Source organism: Uloborus diversus, chromosome 6, assembly GCF_026930045.1.
Source record: "Uloborus diversus isolate 005 chromosome 6, Udiv.v.3.1, whole genome shotgun sequence".
In the NCBI taxonomy this organism is placed as follows: domain Eukaryota; kingdom Metazoa; phylum Arthropoda; class Arachnida; order Araneae; family Uloboridae; genus Uloborus; species Uloborus diversus.
The window spans coordinates 48,486,981-48,505,035 of NC_072736.1; the positions used below are offsets into that span (position 1 = coordinate 48,486,981).

Sequence of the window (18,055 nt, forward strand, 5' to 3'; positions counted from 1 at the left end):
TATGTTCTCTATACAAATCCACAGTTCACGTCAGATCTCGACCAAATTTCGCAGGGAGGTACTTGGGCACCCAAGAATGAACGTAGGGGGGTTTTCGAACGCCAAAAAGAGCCCAACCGTTCGAATTTTACCTTTAGGACCCGAAAATGGCATTAAATGGCTCTTTCCACCCGAAATAGTTATGCGACCAGTTCGATTTCGGCGCCATTCGAAAGCCCGTGAAAAAATCCCGGAATTCATTCACTTTTTTCAAATTAAAAAAAAAAAAAGAAAAGAAAAGAAAAACGCTGTATAATCACCGGAAAAATAAATAAAAAGCACTTTTAAGCGTAATGGAATTCTATTTGCATATCGGAAAATTATCGTTTGTGCGATCTCATTTTAGATTTGCGTTCAGAAGGTTGCCACATTTTTTTTCTCGTCTGTGATTTAAAAAAATTTTGTTTTTGCTTTGAGGTAAAAATTTCCTTTTTTGATTATCATTTGGTGTAGTAGGTTGCATTGCATTTTGCTCTTTAAAAATTTCAGTGGAAGAACATTATAAAGAAGAATCGAAAAAAGTTAACGGGTTAAAGTAAACAGTAAAAAGTAAACGCACCAAAAAAGGCATGTAATTTGAAGACATCAGCAACAAAAACTCGTTAAATACAACGTTGTTATAATGTGATCATCGCTCACCTTTTGATTGTACGTATTTTTAATGCAAATATAGGGGAAGGTTGCCGTCAATGAACCGGTTCCATGACTAGACCAGGAAGATACTTTCCGTACCAGAGTTTTGCGCAGACGCGTAATCAGTTTTAGTAACTTCATGTGTCTGGAAATTGTCTACTGTAGAGTCGTCGGTTAGCTGAAATTACTTCATCATATTGTTATTCGGTCAGAAAAGTTTTCTACCATTATGTTACTATTTATTGAGATTTCAATTAGTTGAAACATGCTTTGAAATTTACTAATCAATTAAATGTTAATATTGACTTAAAATAGCGCCTTTTCAAGTACAATTCACCACACTTCATGTTTCATCATGATTCGTCAGAGCAGTAAAACCTTTGGAATGACGCAGTTGCTATCATTAGACCATTAGGTGTTTCCACGAATGGACCACCTGTCTCAGTGATCCAATTCATGGAAAATCGCAAATATTGTTGTAACTTTAGCTCAACTACCTTTGAGAATTGCTCAATTGTTTTGAAATAATTATGATACTAACAAAATCACAATAATTCATGAAAACTCGTATACTTCATTATAATTTCAAGCCATTTTTTTATAAAGTTGATTAAAAAAAAACATGATAATACAGTTTCAGATACTTTTGTTGCTCCTGAAACATGCAAAAACTAGTAAAATATGGCTAGTGGATAAGTGAGATCATGTAAAGTGCTACACCGAAAACATAAAGTCCTGAAAGCAACTTTAAACAGTCGCATGGGAGATAAAAACATGCTTGTTGTTACCTTAGTCGCTTATTAGAAATTTAGGAAATAAGCCTTCTGAAATAGAAATATGATAAGTGAATCATATTTCAGAACTAGAAAAGACGTTTTTGGAATTACTTTATGGAATTGGCCTTTCAAGAGGTTAAGAAAAATAACCGATCCCATATATTTAATTAAGAGAAAAAGTCTGTTAGTACTATATTCTCTGGTAGTTTGAGACTTAAGCTTCTGGTTTCAGTAATAAAATTGTCAATACGTTCCCTGAAATTTTAGAGATCTTGCGCCGAAAGAAAATTTTCAAATTCGATTTAAAAAAATTCCCAACAGTTTAAAAGTGATTGAAAAGATATTAGCTAAAAACAGTGTAGCACAGGCTGGGAAAATATCAAATGGTGAACAAGGTGTGATGACAGCTGTGTGTTGTGTGAGTGCTGGGGCGTTTTTATGTTCCTCTAATCCAAAAGTAAAACATTTTATAAAATAAATCTATTTTTCTATAACTTATAACTTATTGTTATTTGTAGTGTTTATTGATCACCTGTTACAAATATTTGTAAGTTACTCCTTGATTTTTTTTTTTTTTTTAATTTGAGAAGTGGCCCATCGATGGAAAATCTAGTGTCCATCCATAGCAACCGGTAGCCATGAATGGACCACATGGTAAAATATTTATATTTAATTTTTATTCTTTATTGTGTATATTTATCATGAAAGTGAATATTATTATTAAAAGAGAAATACAATGAGAAATTGTTACTATAATTAACGTGAAATTTGAGTTGGATTTCCTTTCTAAAAAATCGAAAACTGTTATCCGGTTCATTGACGGCAACCTTCCCCTAAAGATCATTAAAAATGTGACTGAGTGACTCGAGAAAAAGCAGTAATTGCGCATGTGAAAAAACGGGTTGTAGCAAATACAAATTGGATTTGAATTGTCGCCATTCTGATTAACAGCACGACACTCCAACCAACCGATCAGTTGCGCTTTCGTTTTCGAATGCTATTCATTAAACCAATGTGTAATAAAAAAACAGCAAATAGAGCAAAAAGACCATGCGTCTATGTTTTGTCATTAGCCAACTCAATACGCTCTAAAATTTTTCATAAAAACGGAATTTGATTAAGGAATGAGGAAGATCTCGCGTAGCGATAGAAACAAACATTTTAGAGAAATAATAAATTAGATTGAAAATAAGTGTTTTATTTGTTGAAAAATGATACAATTTCGCATAGCAGGCTGCTTTAACCGTTATGGCTTGAATGCCAGCACATGTTTTTCTTTTAATCGAGCATTTTAAATTCAAAACCAAAACCAATTGAACTGAGTCCAGTTTTTAAGTGAATTTTTTTGAATGTAGACAAAACGCCCCCCCCCCCCCTCGAAAGCATAGGAGTAGAAAATGATTTCTTACTAATGAAGTTGATGATACTTTTAATGTTTTACGTCGTATTCGAATAAATAGTTAAAGGTTTACCGGGTGAAACTTGTAATTTTAATTTTTCATAGTATTTTTTCATTTACACCGAAGGTGAAAAATTATTTAAAAAATAATAAATAAAAAATGGGTTAAAGGTTTTTTTTCCGCCGAGAGCGACGCAAAAAATTGGAAAATTGTATTAAAATTTTGCTTTAAAAAGTATGTATAAAAACTACAGGCTGTATAATGTTTTGCAGCAGCAAGTGGCGCTTCCGAAAAATTGACATTTAGACCGTAAGTCTATTTTTCGTCATTAGCCTGCCCGATACGTTTTAAATGAATTGCGTTTTAACTGTTCCGACAGAAAAGTAATCCATAGAAATAATATATAAGATAAGATATTGAAGAGCAGTTTTTTTTTTTTTTTTTTTTTTACAATTTATTATCGCAGGCTGTTTGAACCGTTATGGCTTAGATGGCAGCACGTGCTCGTCATTTAACCGAACAGTTAAAATACAAAATCATTTTAACCCATTAAGCGCCGTCTCCCATTTTGGGAACCTTCAATCAAGATTTTTTTCTTCATCAAGTAATTAAGATATCATTTTGAAATTTTTTAAAATGAATGATAGAGAACCAAACTTTACTGGTAATTTTTTCAAAAAGGTTTGGAATGTAAATTCTTTTTTGAAAAATTTTTAAATTTTGCGAAAATTTTTTGTTTTTGCATTACACGGGGAAAAAAATCCCTAAAAATAATAAATGCAAATGCAGAAATTAGGAACATGGAATAAGAAGTTTAATATACCTTTTTTCAAATCACAACAAACAGGGGCTAAGAAAAATAATTTAAAGTAGTTTTAGAGGACTTTATTTACTGAAGTCCCAAAATGGGAGACTTGGCGTGTTCTGATTAGCAGAGCAATTCATGCCCAGTAGAAATCGTCTTCACCCATTTTGCATGATTGAACTCTCCCCTTTTTTCCCACAGTCCCCTTTGTAGTTTCTCATTGTAAACACTCTTTTGTTGTTCAAGGTCAAGAGCAGGTGCTTTTATCAAAACAAGTAACATTACATTCGTTTAGAAGAAAGTTCTGGAAAAACAGGGGTGCCTATCCTCCCTAAGGAGGATGACGCATCTCTAGGAATTTCTACAGATCACGAAAGAGATTTCTATAAAAGGAGTTCAAATTCCCTTTAAAACTAGTCCTGCCCTCTCCATTAAAATATTTTGTAGCTCAGTCAGCTCCATGCTCCCCTCCCCCTTGAGGACGCTCCCCCGTCAATTAGGGAGGTTGAATTTCAATAGAGAAATTTATTCACCTTTTTTTTTTTTTGAAATCAAAAATGTAGTAAGAATTTTTGACTTTGCTACGAGCTTCAAACACTATTAAAATAATATATTTTAGCTTAAAACAAGATGAGTGCAGTATCACTTGTTTGTGAATCGCCAAATTCTTTTCAGATAGTTGAGGAAAAAAACTTTAATCGAAATCGTTTTGATCACAGATAATGCGATAACTGTCTCACTTTATATTTTTACCATTTATCGTAACTTGTTGGATGAAATCGGAGAAACTGTGACCGTTGATAATTCCTCAATGCGAAGCATGCTAGACATTTATCTCTAAAAACATTATGATGATGAATAAATCATGTCATCAAACATGTTGTGAAGCAACCTAAATGTTGACTGCAAAAAAACCCTTGCCTATAATAACACAATTGCACCATCAAGGAGCCCAAAAATATCTTAGTTCCATTTTATAAGATACATTTTATCTAGTGCTTCATGTCATTGTCATTTACCATTGCTCGATCAACCTACATGGTTAATAGAAAAAAGCTACCTCTTCTCTTTTTGTGTATGAAAATCCTAAGACTTTTTGATAAAAGGTAGTAAAATGTGTGGGAAAAGTTCCGTTTTGTACAAAAATGTATAAGAAGAAGGAATGCAACAAGAATGAAAACCAGTTACGGAGTGATGTACGGGCAGAGGGAGGGGGGGTAGAGACGTTCTTAAGGGCCCCAACGGCTCAAGAAATTGAAAATAACTAGCATACTAATACTTATTAATGTTGCAAATATACACTGCTGAATTGCGTTTTAACTGTTACGACAGAAAAGTAATCCATAGAAATAATATATAAGATAAGATATTGAAGATAAGTTTTTTTTTTTTTTTTTTTTTTATACAATTTATTATCGCAGGCTGTTTGAACCGTTATGGCTTAGATGGCAGCACGTGCTCGTCATTTAACCGAACAGTTAAAATACAAAATCATTTTAACTAATTTCGTTTTTTAAGCGTAGCTTTTTGAATGTAGTAAAAATGTGACTGACTATTTGTTTTTTGACGAAAGAAGGAAAAAAATGGTATTTTACGCATCAAGTTGTTAGTAATTTTAATATTTTGCTTCGTATCCTAATAAATATTCATAGTTCAACTAAATGAAAAGTGTCATTTCAATTTGTGGTAGAAATTTTTTTATTTGTACAAAGGGTCAAAAACTGTCATTAGAAGAATCTACATTTCAGAGTACGATTTATTTATTTTTTCTGAACAAAAAACTATTCCACTGTAGTCTGAAATCTTATACCTGATATTTATATTTTCACTCACATTATGCTTTAGTTTTCTGACCTGGGCCAAAGCTTTAAAAAAAGAAATAAATAAAAACAAAACAAAAATAATAATAAAAAAAGACATACAATAAACAGCTAATTTCGCTACAGGTTGCATCAAGTTTTCAATCCAGCAAGGAGCTTTTCCAGCACATTTATTACCTCATTTGTGTTATTTATTATTTTCATGTAACGCGCGATATTTTTCTAATTTTATCGGATTTTTAGCAGATCGTCCGGACCGGGGCCGAACACTCGTTCTTCTGGTTGCCATTCGAACGCTCTGCCGATTGAGCTATTCAGCTCTGTCGGTCACGCAGCGCAAATTTAACTTATAAATTTACACGAAAATCTCAGCCCAGTGCTTTCAAACAGGTTTTTTTTTGACAGAAAAAACAATTTTTAGATTTCGGGTCTATTTTTCGTCATTAGCCTGCACGATAAGTTTTTAAATGAGGTGTAAATCAAAGAAACCAATCAAAAATTAAGGAAATTCTCGCGTAGGAGCAAAAAACAGGCTACAGAAATAATATATGAGGATTATTTTGTGGGAAAATTTCACTTTTTTGATCTAATTGAAGCCTGATTGTTGAACATGCGTCACTTGACATAACTTTTGTTTTCGAGGTAGACTGTGCAAAGCCGGGCGATGCAGCTAGCATGCATAAATAAATTTTGTTTTAACGTTGCAGTAATATACACATTTTGGCTGAATTCCCCTAAGTTTCTGTTTTCATCCAATGTAACATGCAAAAAAAAGTAAGACAAAAAATAAGACTGACCATTTGTGCATTAATGTTTATTTGAAAAAACACCAATATCAGCAAAACCTTAAAAAGACACGTTTTATATTCAAGTCACAATGCATTCTAAGTATTTATAAGTTAACAAGTGTGGGGAAACGACAACTCATACGTTAGCACTTCGCTTTTATTTCGTTACTCTACTTGATTTTCCGATATATTTTTTAAAAATTCGAGGAAGTCTCAAAAAATATTCTTGAACTATAAGTTTCATTTCATCCTGAGAAAATTGGGGCGTGTATTTTTTAAGAGCTGTGTAAATTAAATATGGAAGTTTTTGAATGATATTACGCATTTTGTCATTTTTATAAGCAGTTTCGTTTCCAGACGTGAAATTGTCGTTGGATATTTCCACCTTCATCTGCACAATAAGCTGATTTTGGGTACTTGTAATATTTTCGTTGTTATTATAGTAAGCGTTAGCGTTATTATGTTCCAAAATACCACGGGAATTATTTCCATTTGAGACTTCATTTTCATAACTGTTTGTATTTTCAACATAATTGATTTCTTTCGAACTCGTTTCAAACGGACTTTTTGTTGTCTTCAATTTATTATAATCATTTTCACTTTCGAAAATCTCCGAAGTAGGTTCGGATTTACTTTCATCTGTATTCCAGTCATTATTTTCATTATCATTATTATCTTTCGCCGAAGTAGTTTCATTGGTGTTTACATTATCATCTTCATTTTTCACAAAAGTGTATAATCTTGTATTTTCCGGCATGAAAGTGCTAATTTTTATGTCGTCATTTGTAGTATCAGAGGTAACGGCTCTAGTTGCTTCAGGCAGTAGAGTTGATTCAGGAAGCACATCATTGATATCAGAAATAACTGTTCTGGTTGCTTCAGGCAGCAAAGTTGTTTCAGAAAGGCCATCATTGATATCTGAAATGATTTTTCGAGTTGCTTCAGGCAGTAGTGTTGATTCAGGAACATCTTCGATATCAGAAATAACTGTTCTAGTTGATTCAGGCAGTAAAGTTGATTCAGGATGGACGTCATTGAAATCAGAAATAACTCTCCTGGTTGCTTCAGGCATCAGAGTTGATTCAGGGAGGACATTATTGATATCAGAAATAACAGTTCTAGTTGCTTCAGGCAGCAGAGTTGACTCAGAGAGGTTATCATTGGTTGAAAACGTATTGTTGTAAGCTTTGATGTTGTTATCCAATTGCCGCTTTAAGTTCCCCGAAGAAGATAATTCCAGCTTTGGTCTTGTGTTACTCTTCAGGTAGTTTCGAAGCAGTGCGGTACCATTGGTATTACTGTCTGAATTAAAAGTTTTGCCGTTAGCTAATTTTGTTGAATTCCCGTCTTTAAACTGGTTTGCATATTTCATTTTTAAATAGCTTTCAAAATCATTTAGTAATAGTTTCTCGAATGTAGACTGCAATGTTGTACTAACAAATACGTCTTCCACATTCGCATTGGAATGCTTCGAAACGCCATCATTCTTCATTTTACTTGTAATTTTATTCTTTCTAGGGCTATTTTTAGAATAAATATTTCGATTTCGTTTTGGTTTCTGAGATGTCGATTCAGCGTCAAACTTTCTTGATCCAAAGTTGGCTTTATTAAAAGATGCTGATTGTAAGTCCTGCTTATTCGGAACATTCATTTTACTTTGGTTTCCATTTGTATCCATATCATCAAACAAATCTTCTGGTAATGTAAAGTTAATTTTCAGAAATGCATTATCATCTGTGTTGTTCCTGTTGCTAGATAAATTTTTTGGCAAAATAGCTTCTAAATTAATTTTTACCACTGATAGCGGCATTCGAGTTGAATTATTAAATTTTAACTTACTGCTTAGGTCATTGTTATGATGATTTTGCTTTGATTGTTTTTTTATTTTGGTTTGGTTACTTCCTTTTTGATTTCCTGTGGTGGTGCTCATTTTAGTGTACTCGTGATTTTGTTTCCTTAATGGCATGGTTGCTTCACTGCTGAGTTTTTCAAACTTTCTTTTTCGAGTCAGGAACAAATTTGGCTCCACTAGTTTCTGAGCCAAAATCTGATGTTTTAAATGTAAAGTATCTGCTTTTTTGTTTCTTCGAGACCTAAAATCATAGACATTGGTTACATGCTTATTATTTGTAAACTTTTATACAATGATCTATTACGCATTTATAACACATGATAACATGATAACAACAAATTTAAATATTTAAGTGTTTATATTGAGAACGGCGTAAGTCTCTTTTTAGCGGAACGTAAACCGACCTAGGTAGTCAAGCAATAAAAGCCTTCGCTTTGCGAGTCTTTGAGATTCCCGTTTTGGTTCAGACCTGAGTCAGGTCATTTCCCCTCTTAGTGCAATAAAAATGTCTTGTTTGTATATTACAACTAATAAATAAATATTGTATATTAAAATGATATTGGTTGTTAAAAAAGCATGAACTTGATATATCGCTCAAGAACGTCAGATGAAAGCTTAATTTTTGGTAATGTGTAACTTTCAAGCAGTTTCTCTGTGAACAGAACATTCTGGTGTAACCTTACGCCGAATTGAGTGAGACGTTACGCTACATTTGCACAACCATGGTGTAATCTTCCACTAACGATGTGTATCTTTACACCAGTTATATCAGTTAAGTTACTCCATAATTAAGGTGATTTTGTAGTCTCCTATTTTATGGAGTAAGGTTGCACTATTTTTTTTTACGTTGTACGTTTACTATTGGTTTATTGAAAACAGCAAATGCATGTAGGAATGCATGATTCTGAAAATGCCACAATAAGAAGAAATTCATAACTGCTGATCCTGCGGCAGTTCAGGTAAGTTAACAGTTTTTTACCTCACATTTTGACCTATACGTTTCATTACTTATTTGTTACTTTCAGAACCGGTAAGCTTTGACGAATAGGCGGTTCACTGCAAGCGCTGTGAAAACAATGAACTATCCAAAAAGGGGCAAAATGGCGGATCATGCAGTTAGAATTTATTACGTACTCCTTACTCGGTGCAAGCAGGACGGTTTGGTTCAGCAGGATTGTATTGGTAAACTGCACGTTGTTACTCGCGCTATCAAGCATCCATATTAACGGAAATAAGTCGGTTTATCGCATTTTCTTTGTAAACAAAAAAATGCATGCTTTAATGTTACTGTTTTTTTTTTTTTTTTTTTAAACTCTACTACTTTTCTAGCCTATCTTCCATAAGAGTTCAGCAACTTTCCCTATAAAATCTGTCACATTTCTGAAATAAATCAAGAAGTTTCCAATATAATTCAGACGCGTTCATATTGATATCTTATCACCTTCCTGGTTTTTCAATAAGGCTTCTAAATCATTTAAGCAAATACGGCAGAAGCTTGAGCACAATTTCAAGAAAATACCGAAAAGCAAATTTGCCTGTTATTTAAAAAAGCTATAGTATTTACAAAGAACACTTTGTACTTGTCAGGGAATCAGTAAATCTGGAGAGGTCATAACAGGACTCTAAGTGAAACACCTGATTGAAAAGATGATCATATCTTCACACTGGTACCAAAAACACTCTTATTACCATGAGAAGACGGTAGTCATTAAACTTTTTCCAATTCAGGAAACAAGTCCTTCTGAGTATGAGTAAATGTCTTTTTAGAAGAAAACTAATAAAATATTTTGCCCGAAATCTAGGATAAAACATTATATTAAATCATGAACCAATCTTTTAGTGGTAAAAAGATGAAAAGATAAAGTAGGTTTATATATTGTTTATAAGCATAATTTTACACTTTATCTATTGAACAGTTAAAGAAGTATTTTTATTCGCATTTTCAACAGGACTATCATTTGAAATTGAAGAAGTAGAGTTAGTTTCTGTACACAAACTCAGTTATTTTATTTATTATATTACGAAGATTATTAGTAGTATATTTGTATTCATGATGCTATCAATATCATTATTTGATACTTGTAAATTTTCAATGTAAATCTGTGTCATTTTGGTTTTATACAAAAAATAATGAAACACAATGAAATTATTGCAATTTTTTCCCTTTGTTTAAAGTGTAAATTGTTTGCACTCAAAACTAAAAATGCCTTAATGACTATCGCAAAAAAAGCTTTGTTACATAATTTCTCCAAAAATTTAAATAAAAAAAATGTGATAATGGACTACGACGTACTTTTCCAATTATTGCAGGACTGGTATTTAAAGCCAGTACCACTACATGGGCTTTTTAAGTCAGATAAATATTTCAAATATAATTAGTAAAAAAAAATAAATTATGACATCTATTGTTTGCAATTTCGAATTTTAAAAACCCTAATTCGATGGACTCCCGCATGATATTTAGACGAGACTCACGAGATCGCACACACTCCTGTATAGCGCGATAGTATCGCGAGTGCAATTAAAATAAGTGCATAATATGTTTCTCTGAAGAATAAATTAATGAAAAATTGGCTAATTTGAAATGTGCTATTCGAAAACTTTGTATAGCTGTGTTCAATATTAATATTAAACCGCACGGAACTCAACAAAGAGCAAAATATGGTGTGAATGTACGAAAAATGTCTGCTTGTACTTCCAACAGACTGTTTATTTGCACTGTTTTAGGCAGTAAAAGTTTTTTTTTTTTTTTTTTGAATTGAATTTCTGCATTTTAGCGCTTTTACTTCTGTTACAGTATTGCTACAATGAAAGCATCTTTTCCTTCGTGACTATCTGCAAATTCCATGCTATTTCAGTAATATTTCTATTTACTGCACACTGCTGGCGCAGGACTTCAGATTCTAAAATTGTTTCGAATATGTTACTTCCAATTCCTTGTGACGAAGAACGTTTCTTGATTTGAAAATGGCTGATATAGGTTGAGAGCCAAACCGAAGCATATCTTCGTATTCAGATAACATGAATTTCAATTTTGGAACCTTAAACCTCAAACACTCGAATTTCTCGATCCTTTTTTTTCTTTTAATTGCTAGCTCTTTATTCAATTAATATTTATCACAGTGTTTTGATACCTTGGTTTTCGTCAGTTTCCATTGCTGTGGTAGCATTGTTGTGACTTCTTAGGATGACCATGTTATTTACTTTTTAAAATTCCTTTTGCGTACCCTGGTCGTCTTTTTAGGCGTATCATATGTGCAAATCAATTAATATTACGAACGGTGCGAGACATAGTAAGGCATCTTTGGGTTTCGAGGTACTTAAGTGCAAGCAAATAGTTCTGTAGGTAGCTGTGAGCCACCTAGACTACGTAATAGACTCCCTGGTTGTCTGTCTTAAAACTCTGGAGAGCACAGTCCAGTTGAAACAGTTGCCAAACTATCAATTACGTGTTTTTGGATCTGTGCTCAAATTTTCAGTATTTTCCTTTTCTTTTGCCAATGTAGAAATATATAACAGAGGTAACCTAAAATGATAGCATAAATAGATTTTCGCATGCCATCAGCTTGGGTTTGATTGGCCCAGAAAGTTCTTTAGTTCAGTACTTTCTCTGTCTTATTTATTAGGTGCAAGATCGGGAGTTCGTTCATATGAAAAATGTACACCAAATGTTACAGTTCTTTATTTCTTTCCTTCTTTTTTTAAACACCTGCAATGACACCATTGTTTTTACTTCCTTTTACAAAAAAAAATTGTATTGTATTCGCGAAAAAAAAAATCACTCAAAATTTGACCTTAATTCAAATTTTGCTCATCCCCGAATTGATGTTGAGGGGTTTTTTTTTTTTTTTTTTTAACCTGACCACACGCGGAAAAGTGCCTTAAAACGTATAGACACCCGAAATATCCATTTTGACGTCCGCCGAGTTAATTACAACGACTTTTCTTGTGACGTCCGTATGTACGTATGTATGTGCATATGTGCGGATGTGCTTTTGAGCTATGTGCGTATGTATGTCGCATAACTCAAGAACGGTACGTCATAGAAAGTTGAAATTTGGTACTTAGACTCCTAGTGGGGTCTAGTTGTGCACCTCCTTTTTTGGTTGAATTCGGATGTTCCAAAGGGGGTCTTTTACACCGTTTTTGGGGTCAATCAATGTTAATTTCCATGCAAACTCAAGTTGTGTTATAACCTATGCAAACACTTGGCAATATATCGCGAAGCTTTTGGTTGCCAACTTTTGTCGAAAATTTGGCGACAAATTTGGCTTTTTCTTCTTTTTTTTTTAAATCTGGTCTCAATTTGGCCATTGTTGGCGATACTTAGAGAATGAACTACTGAATCGCAATAAAATTGCCTATAATGGGGAAATAATTTTAAATGGTGTATATGGAAGTCATGTGATGCACACATCAGCTCGTTTGTTATTCTTTTCATGTTATTACGGGAGTGCCATTTCACATGACTATTTTTATTTAAGAGACAATAATTTTATTCTTATTAAAAAAAATTACCAGTTATTAAGAGTGAATTCTGTGTAACTCCCGTTGGTTTTGAACGCAAATTAAACAGAGAGATACACTAGTTTTTCTAAAAGCATATTTTAAATTTAAACTAGTATGTTGTGGCCATCACAAAACTTTCTTCTATATTTTTCCTTTTTCTGATCCCTCCCCATGCAAGAGCGACAATTGAAAGTTACTTTAAAAGCCTTACTTGAATTAATTACAAATATTTTATTTATTAAAAAACATAAGATGGCAACAGTTAAAAATTTTAATTCATTGAGATAATATTTCCGATTATTTCCATACAATTAAAATCACGAGAAATACGCAGACGACAATCAAAAAAAATCAACACCTCTTGGAGCGATTGGAGTCAAAATTGAACCAAAGCCTGTTTACGCATGAATTCACATATATTCCAAATTTCAAACAGAACGTAGCATTACTTTTTGAGATAGGGCACTCACAATGGAAAAAAATAACGGGCGATTGCTCTACCCCCTTTTTAGCTGTTGACCCCAAATTAAAATCAGCTCTTATACCCACTAAGGGTTACTTGTCAAAAATTTTTGTTTGATTCCGTTCGTTATTTCTTGAGATACAGCAGTCACAATTCACGACAAAAAAATTTCTATAACTCAACCCCCGTTTGAGCTATTGACACCAAAATTGAATCAGCACCTGTTCCTGTTAATGGCAACATATGGACCAAATTTTGTTTGATTCCGCCAGTTACTTCCTGAGGAATAGCAAGCACGCGTAACTCAAAAAACGTCCCATTGCTCCACCCCCCTTGGAGGAATTCGCGCCAAAAACCAATGGGCACAAGTTCACATACGGGCACATATGTGTACCAAATTTCGTTCGATTTCATGCGGTAGTTTTTGCTGTAGAGCGGCCACAAAAAACTGGTCACACACAGACGTGACACACATACATACACACATACACATACAGACACCTACACACACACACATACATACACACACATACATACACACACACATACATACACACACAGACAGACAGACATTTTCCAAAAATAGTCGAAATGGACTCAGCACACCTCAAAACGTTCGAATCCGTCAAAATTCGAAATTCGAAAATTTGCACGAATCCAATACTTTCTTCTATATATTAGATATAGAAGAAAGTAAAAAATATACGAAATAAATAGCAATTTATAACACAACGCATCTAAAAATGCATCACATTTGATAAAACCATATAATTATGGCAAATAAATATGGCAAAAACAAAATTTTTGCTATTTGAGAAAATTTATTCAAAACGTTAAAAAATGAAAATTGCCAAAACTTCTACTCATTTGTGGCAAAGGAAAGAATTATACCACACATCTCAAATTTTTTACGGAAGTTTAGTGCCATCATAGGCACATTTTCATAGCAACTCATCATCAAAAATGGAAACATGCTATTTTTTCTAATTTTGGCTAAAAACATGAAAAAACTGCATTTTTCCGAAACATCATCTCAATTGAGGCTGATCAAGAAATTGAGCACAAAATAAAAAATTTTCATGTTCACTCTGCTCCACCAAAGGCACCTTTTCCGTAATACCCATCATAGAAATAAAAAAAAAAAACTTTGTTTTTCGGCCAACCCTATTACACAATACTTTCATTTATGCTTCCAGTGAAATTGCTTGAAAGGTTACACATTAGCAAAAATTAAGGTTGAAATTTTGTTATAACTGTATTAAAAAAATAATGCTATAAACTCGTTGTCTTTTGTCCGATTTAGAGCTTTGGCTTTTAACCATTCATTTATTTAATAATTATTAGGTTCATATTTTTTCACATCCAGTATACACTAAGCAACTTTAAATCAATTCTTAATTTATCTTAATATACAAACAAGACACTCTGTAGCACTAAAAGGGAAAATAAAAACAAGGACACTAATTGAGATCGAACTAACACAGCAAGTCTCACAGACAGGTTACAAAGAAAAAGTGCATTACCACTCGGCCACCAAATCCTTTCTTTGTTTCGCTAATAGGAGTTAACAGTTTGGCGCCGATTATGATTTTTATTCATGCGCTTTGAATTTTACTAATTGCCAGGTGGAACTTTACTCAAACCATAGCGGAAGGTTCTTTAAACAACTTTGACTTTTTTCAGAAATGATGCTACACACTACAGAATTCGTGTAACGTTACACGATTATTTTTACAATGCTGCTGTAATGAATTACTTGCACTGGTACAATGGTCAACAATAATCAAACTACATAGGGATTTTCAATGCAAGTTATGTTGTATACAACAACACACAACTTAAAAAAACATCTTTTTTGTCTGAAATTCGCAGTTTTTGAGCAAAAACCAAGCATGGCCTCACAAGAAAAGAAAAATTTATTTCAGAAAGTTAGAAACTTTTGTGAATCTTTGGCTAAACGTCCACTATTATTGAGTTTCAGTAAAGCCAACTGAAGCGAAGTCACAGCACGCGTTTCATCAAGCGCATTATTTTTTGTGTAAAAATCCTTTTCCATCTCGTATGAGAAATGCTTTGTTAAGACGCATTACATTTTTTAGGGGCACACTTTTGCGTACCAAACACTAGTTGCTAATTAGGATGTAACTTTGTAGCACTCTTATGTTGGCGCGCGGAATTCGAGAAAACTACTAGTTCAAGTTACAACTGACAACGCTCAACTCGATTTCGAAAATATATGTACGTGTATTATTTATAAATATACTGCTTCAAAGTTAGTTGCCATTAAAACGAATTTGTACGAGGATGATTTTTTAGCTCGCAAAAAATGATCCATTTTTTCCTTGCTAAAGATATATTTCTCATGTAAATCAAGAAGATAGTTTTTTTCAGAAAACATATTCTATTAGTTTCATAGAAAATAAGAAAAGTACTTACATGTATTTTTTGGTTAACAGTAGATTTGTGGGAGTAACTATAAACGAAGCATTGACATTTGCTTCAACACCTGATTTATTTTCTTCCCCTAGAGAAGTATTGATTGCGGTATTAGTAAGGTTCACTAAATAATTAACTAGTATTTTTGGCGAAGAAACAATACCATTTTCACTTTTCGTTAAACTTCCGTTTTCTGTGGTATTGAGGTTATCCTTTTTTGGGTCAGCTAGATTTGATGTTACACTTTCGTTATTTTTCACTTGAGTAATAGCTTCATCGTTAAAGTGTGATACAGTTGGCACATTGACTGTGGAATGTCCATCTTCAATAGAAATGTTTTGCTTTATTTTTGTAGCAGCGTTTGAGGAATCTGTAAGATTTGTCTTAGATTTGTATGGTATTTCTGAGCTTTTGAAATGTTCCGTATTTCGAGCAGAAGTAAAAGACGAATTCAGAGAAATATAATTGTTTTCTAAGACAGGAGCCGATGTAGTTTTGCTTACGATTTTGGATCCACTTTTTTCTTCTATTGTCACTTGATGGGCTGCTTCTGAATTCGTTCCATTCTTTGCATGAGTTAAAGATTGAACATAACTTTTTTCGTAGTTGTAAGAAATAGTTGTAGCCGGGTATGAAGAGAAATTATTTAATTTCTCTGTTTGGTGGCCTGCTTTGTTTTGTGTTCGACGTTTTCTATGAATATTTTTACTGTTCCTTTGATTTCTTTTGTAAGTTCTTACTTTATGCCTTAAAGAAGATGGCTCCATCGAGTCAGACGATATTGGGTTTCTGATTTGCACATCCTCGTCGTAACTGTCACCTTGACTAAAATAAGGAGCATCGGAAACTTTCGAACGCTTTCTTTTTGCAATAAATTTACTTAAGTCACAATTACGTTTATTTAAGCAGAGGTTTTGTTGATGGTGACGTCGTAATCTAAGTTCAAAGGGTTGTCGTTGAAATATATCACCATTCTTATATTTAATGTCACTTTTCAATAAGGAATGTTTCGTTGAATGATGAAAACTGATTTTTCCGAAGTAATTATGTGTGACATCTGTTAAAGCTGCAGAATATGATTCAGTGGCATCATGTCCAAAGAAGCATGATAGTAAATTCAATAATACCAGTAAGGAAATCAAGAGCATATCCAAATCTGAAAATAGAAATTATAACTCAGTTGGACCTTTTTTTTTAAGTCAGTGGCTTGATCTGCAAATCAGCTAACTCCAAAATAAATTACTTTACGGGAAGTAATAAAACACGTTAGATTAATAGTACATCATTTGGTTAGCGGGTTTAATGTTTGAGGTTTAACCACTTTCAATTTCTGCCAATTTTATTTTTCAGTTTGAATTAACCAATTAAAGGAATAAAAATAGGAACCAATTAAAGAAATAATACCTTATTTTTGACAGTATGTGGATTGAGCTATTTTACGGTCTAAGCCTAAGTCATTGATATGTTTAAGTCAAATATTTTGGAGAACAACTTATATGTTTAAAAAAATATGATTATGAACAATTAAAAAAAATCATTAGTGATAATAACTAGCGTGACAAGATTTCTGAATTTACTGATATGAATTCTGAAGTATAACATTAAATTATCTATCCCGAAGTAATTTATAATCTGCATGCAACCTTATGTTATAGTTTAAAGTAAAGTTCAAATTTTACACACAACAAAAAACGAGATTAAAGTTCAGTTACAAATAAGAAGCAACACAAAATCTGATTTAATATTGCTCGCTTTTTGTTTCTGTTAGAATATAGCTTCCCCCCCCCCCCTTTGTTTGGTGTGATACCTTACACACAAAAATAGTTTTTGTAGATCTGCTTCAGTAGAGTTTAGTTTCCATCGGACTGATTTATAACAGTAGTAACTAGAAATTTAAGGCGGTAAGATTGACAGCAGCTCACTGGGACTTACTCTAAGTCATAATGCAAACCTTATTGGCAACGGATTGTCAATGTATAGTAGGTTGATAAAGGTACCGTTGAATATATGAATATACGGAGAAAGTTATTCCGTTTTGTCTCATTCCTCTAAACTTTACGAGCCAGGTGTCTGAATGGAGAAATATATCATAAAAGTCATCTGTTACACGGGTAGGTGCCAATTCGGCGACATATAACCGATTCGGTCAGCAATCTTGACGATAAATCTCTACTTTTTTTCGCCAAATTTGGCAAAATGTTGCTAAGTTTAAGACGCCGTAGGAGGTAAACGGTTGTTGTCAAAAAAAGCGAACAGAGGGTGTCACCCCGTAATGTAGTATGGAACTCAGTATGGCACAAATTAAAAGTAAAATGTCGTTTCTTAAGTACTAATATTACTTTCGTTAGGAAATCGTCAATCCATATGCACGGGTGTGATATTTTTACTTACATTTGCATTGTAGTCTCGAAATTTTAAATTTTTGCCTTTGACTTTTATATATTATAGTATAGAAAACATAATGTATCGTAATATAAACTATAAGCTTTCTAAATTGATTTGTAGTACTTAAAAAAAAATTGTAGGTTTTGCTG

The 18,055-nt window shown here is 33.0% G+C and overlaps 1 protein-coding gene across 1 annotated transcript in view; it reads right to left on the bottom strand.

The window, feature by feature from the left end:
* The window catches only part of LOC129224746 (uncharacterized protein DDB_G0288805-like), a 32,451-nt gene extending 24,698 nt beyond the window's left edge, over positions 1–7,753 (bottom strand). The window contains exon 1 of the mRNA XM_054859295.1: positions 6,583–7,753. Within this exon, the coding sequence (XP_054715270.1) occupies positions 6,583–7,753 (1,171 nt within the window). The remainder of the gene's footprint in view (positions 1–6,582) is intronic.
* Positions 7,754–18,055: the final 10,302 nt, after the last annotated feature.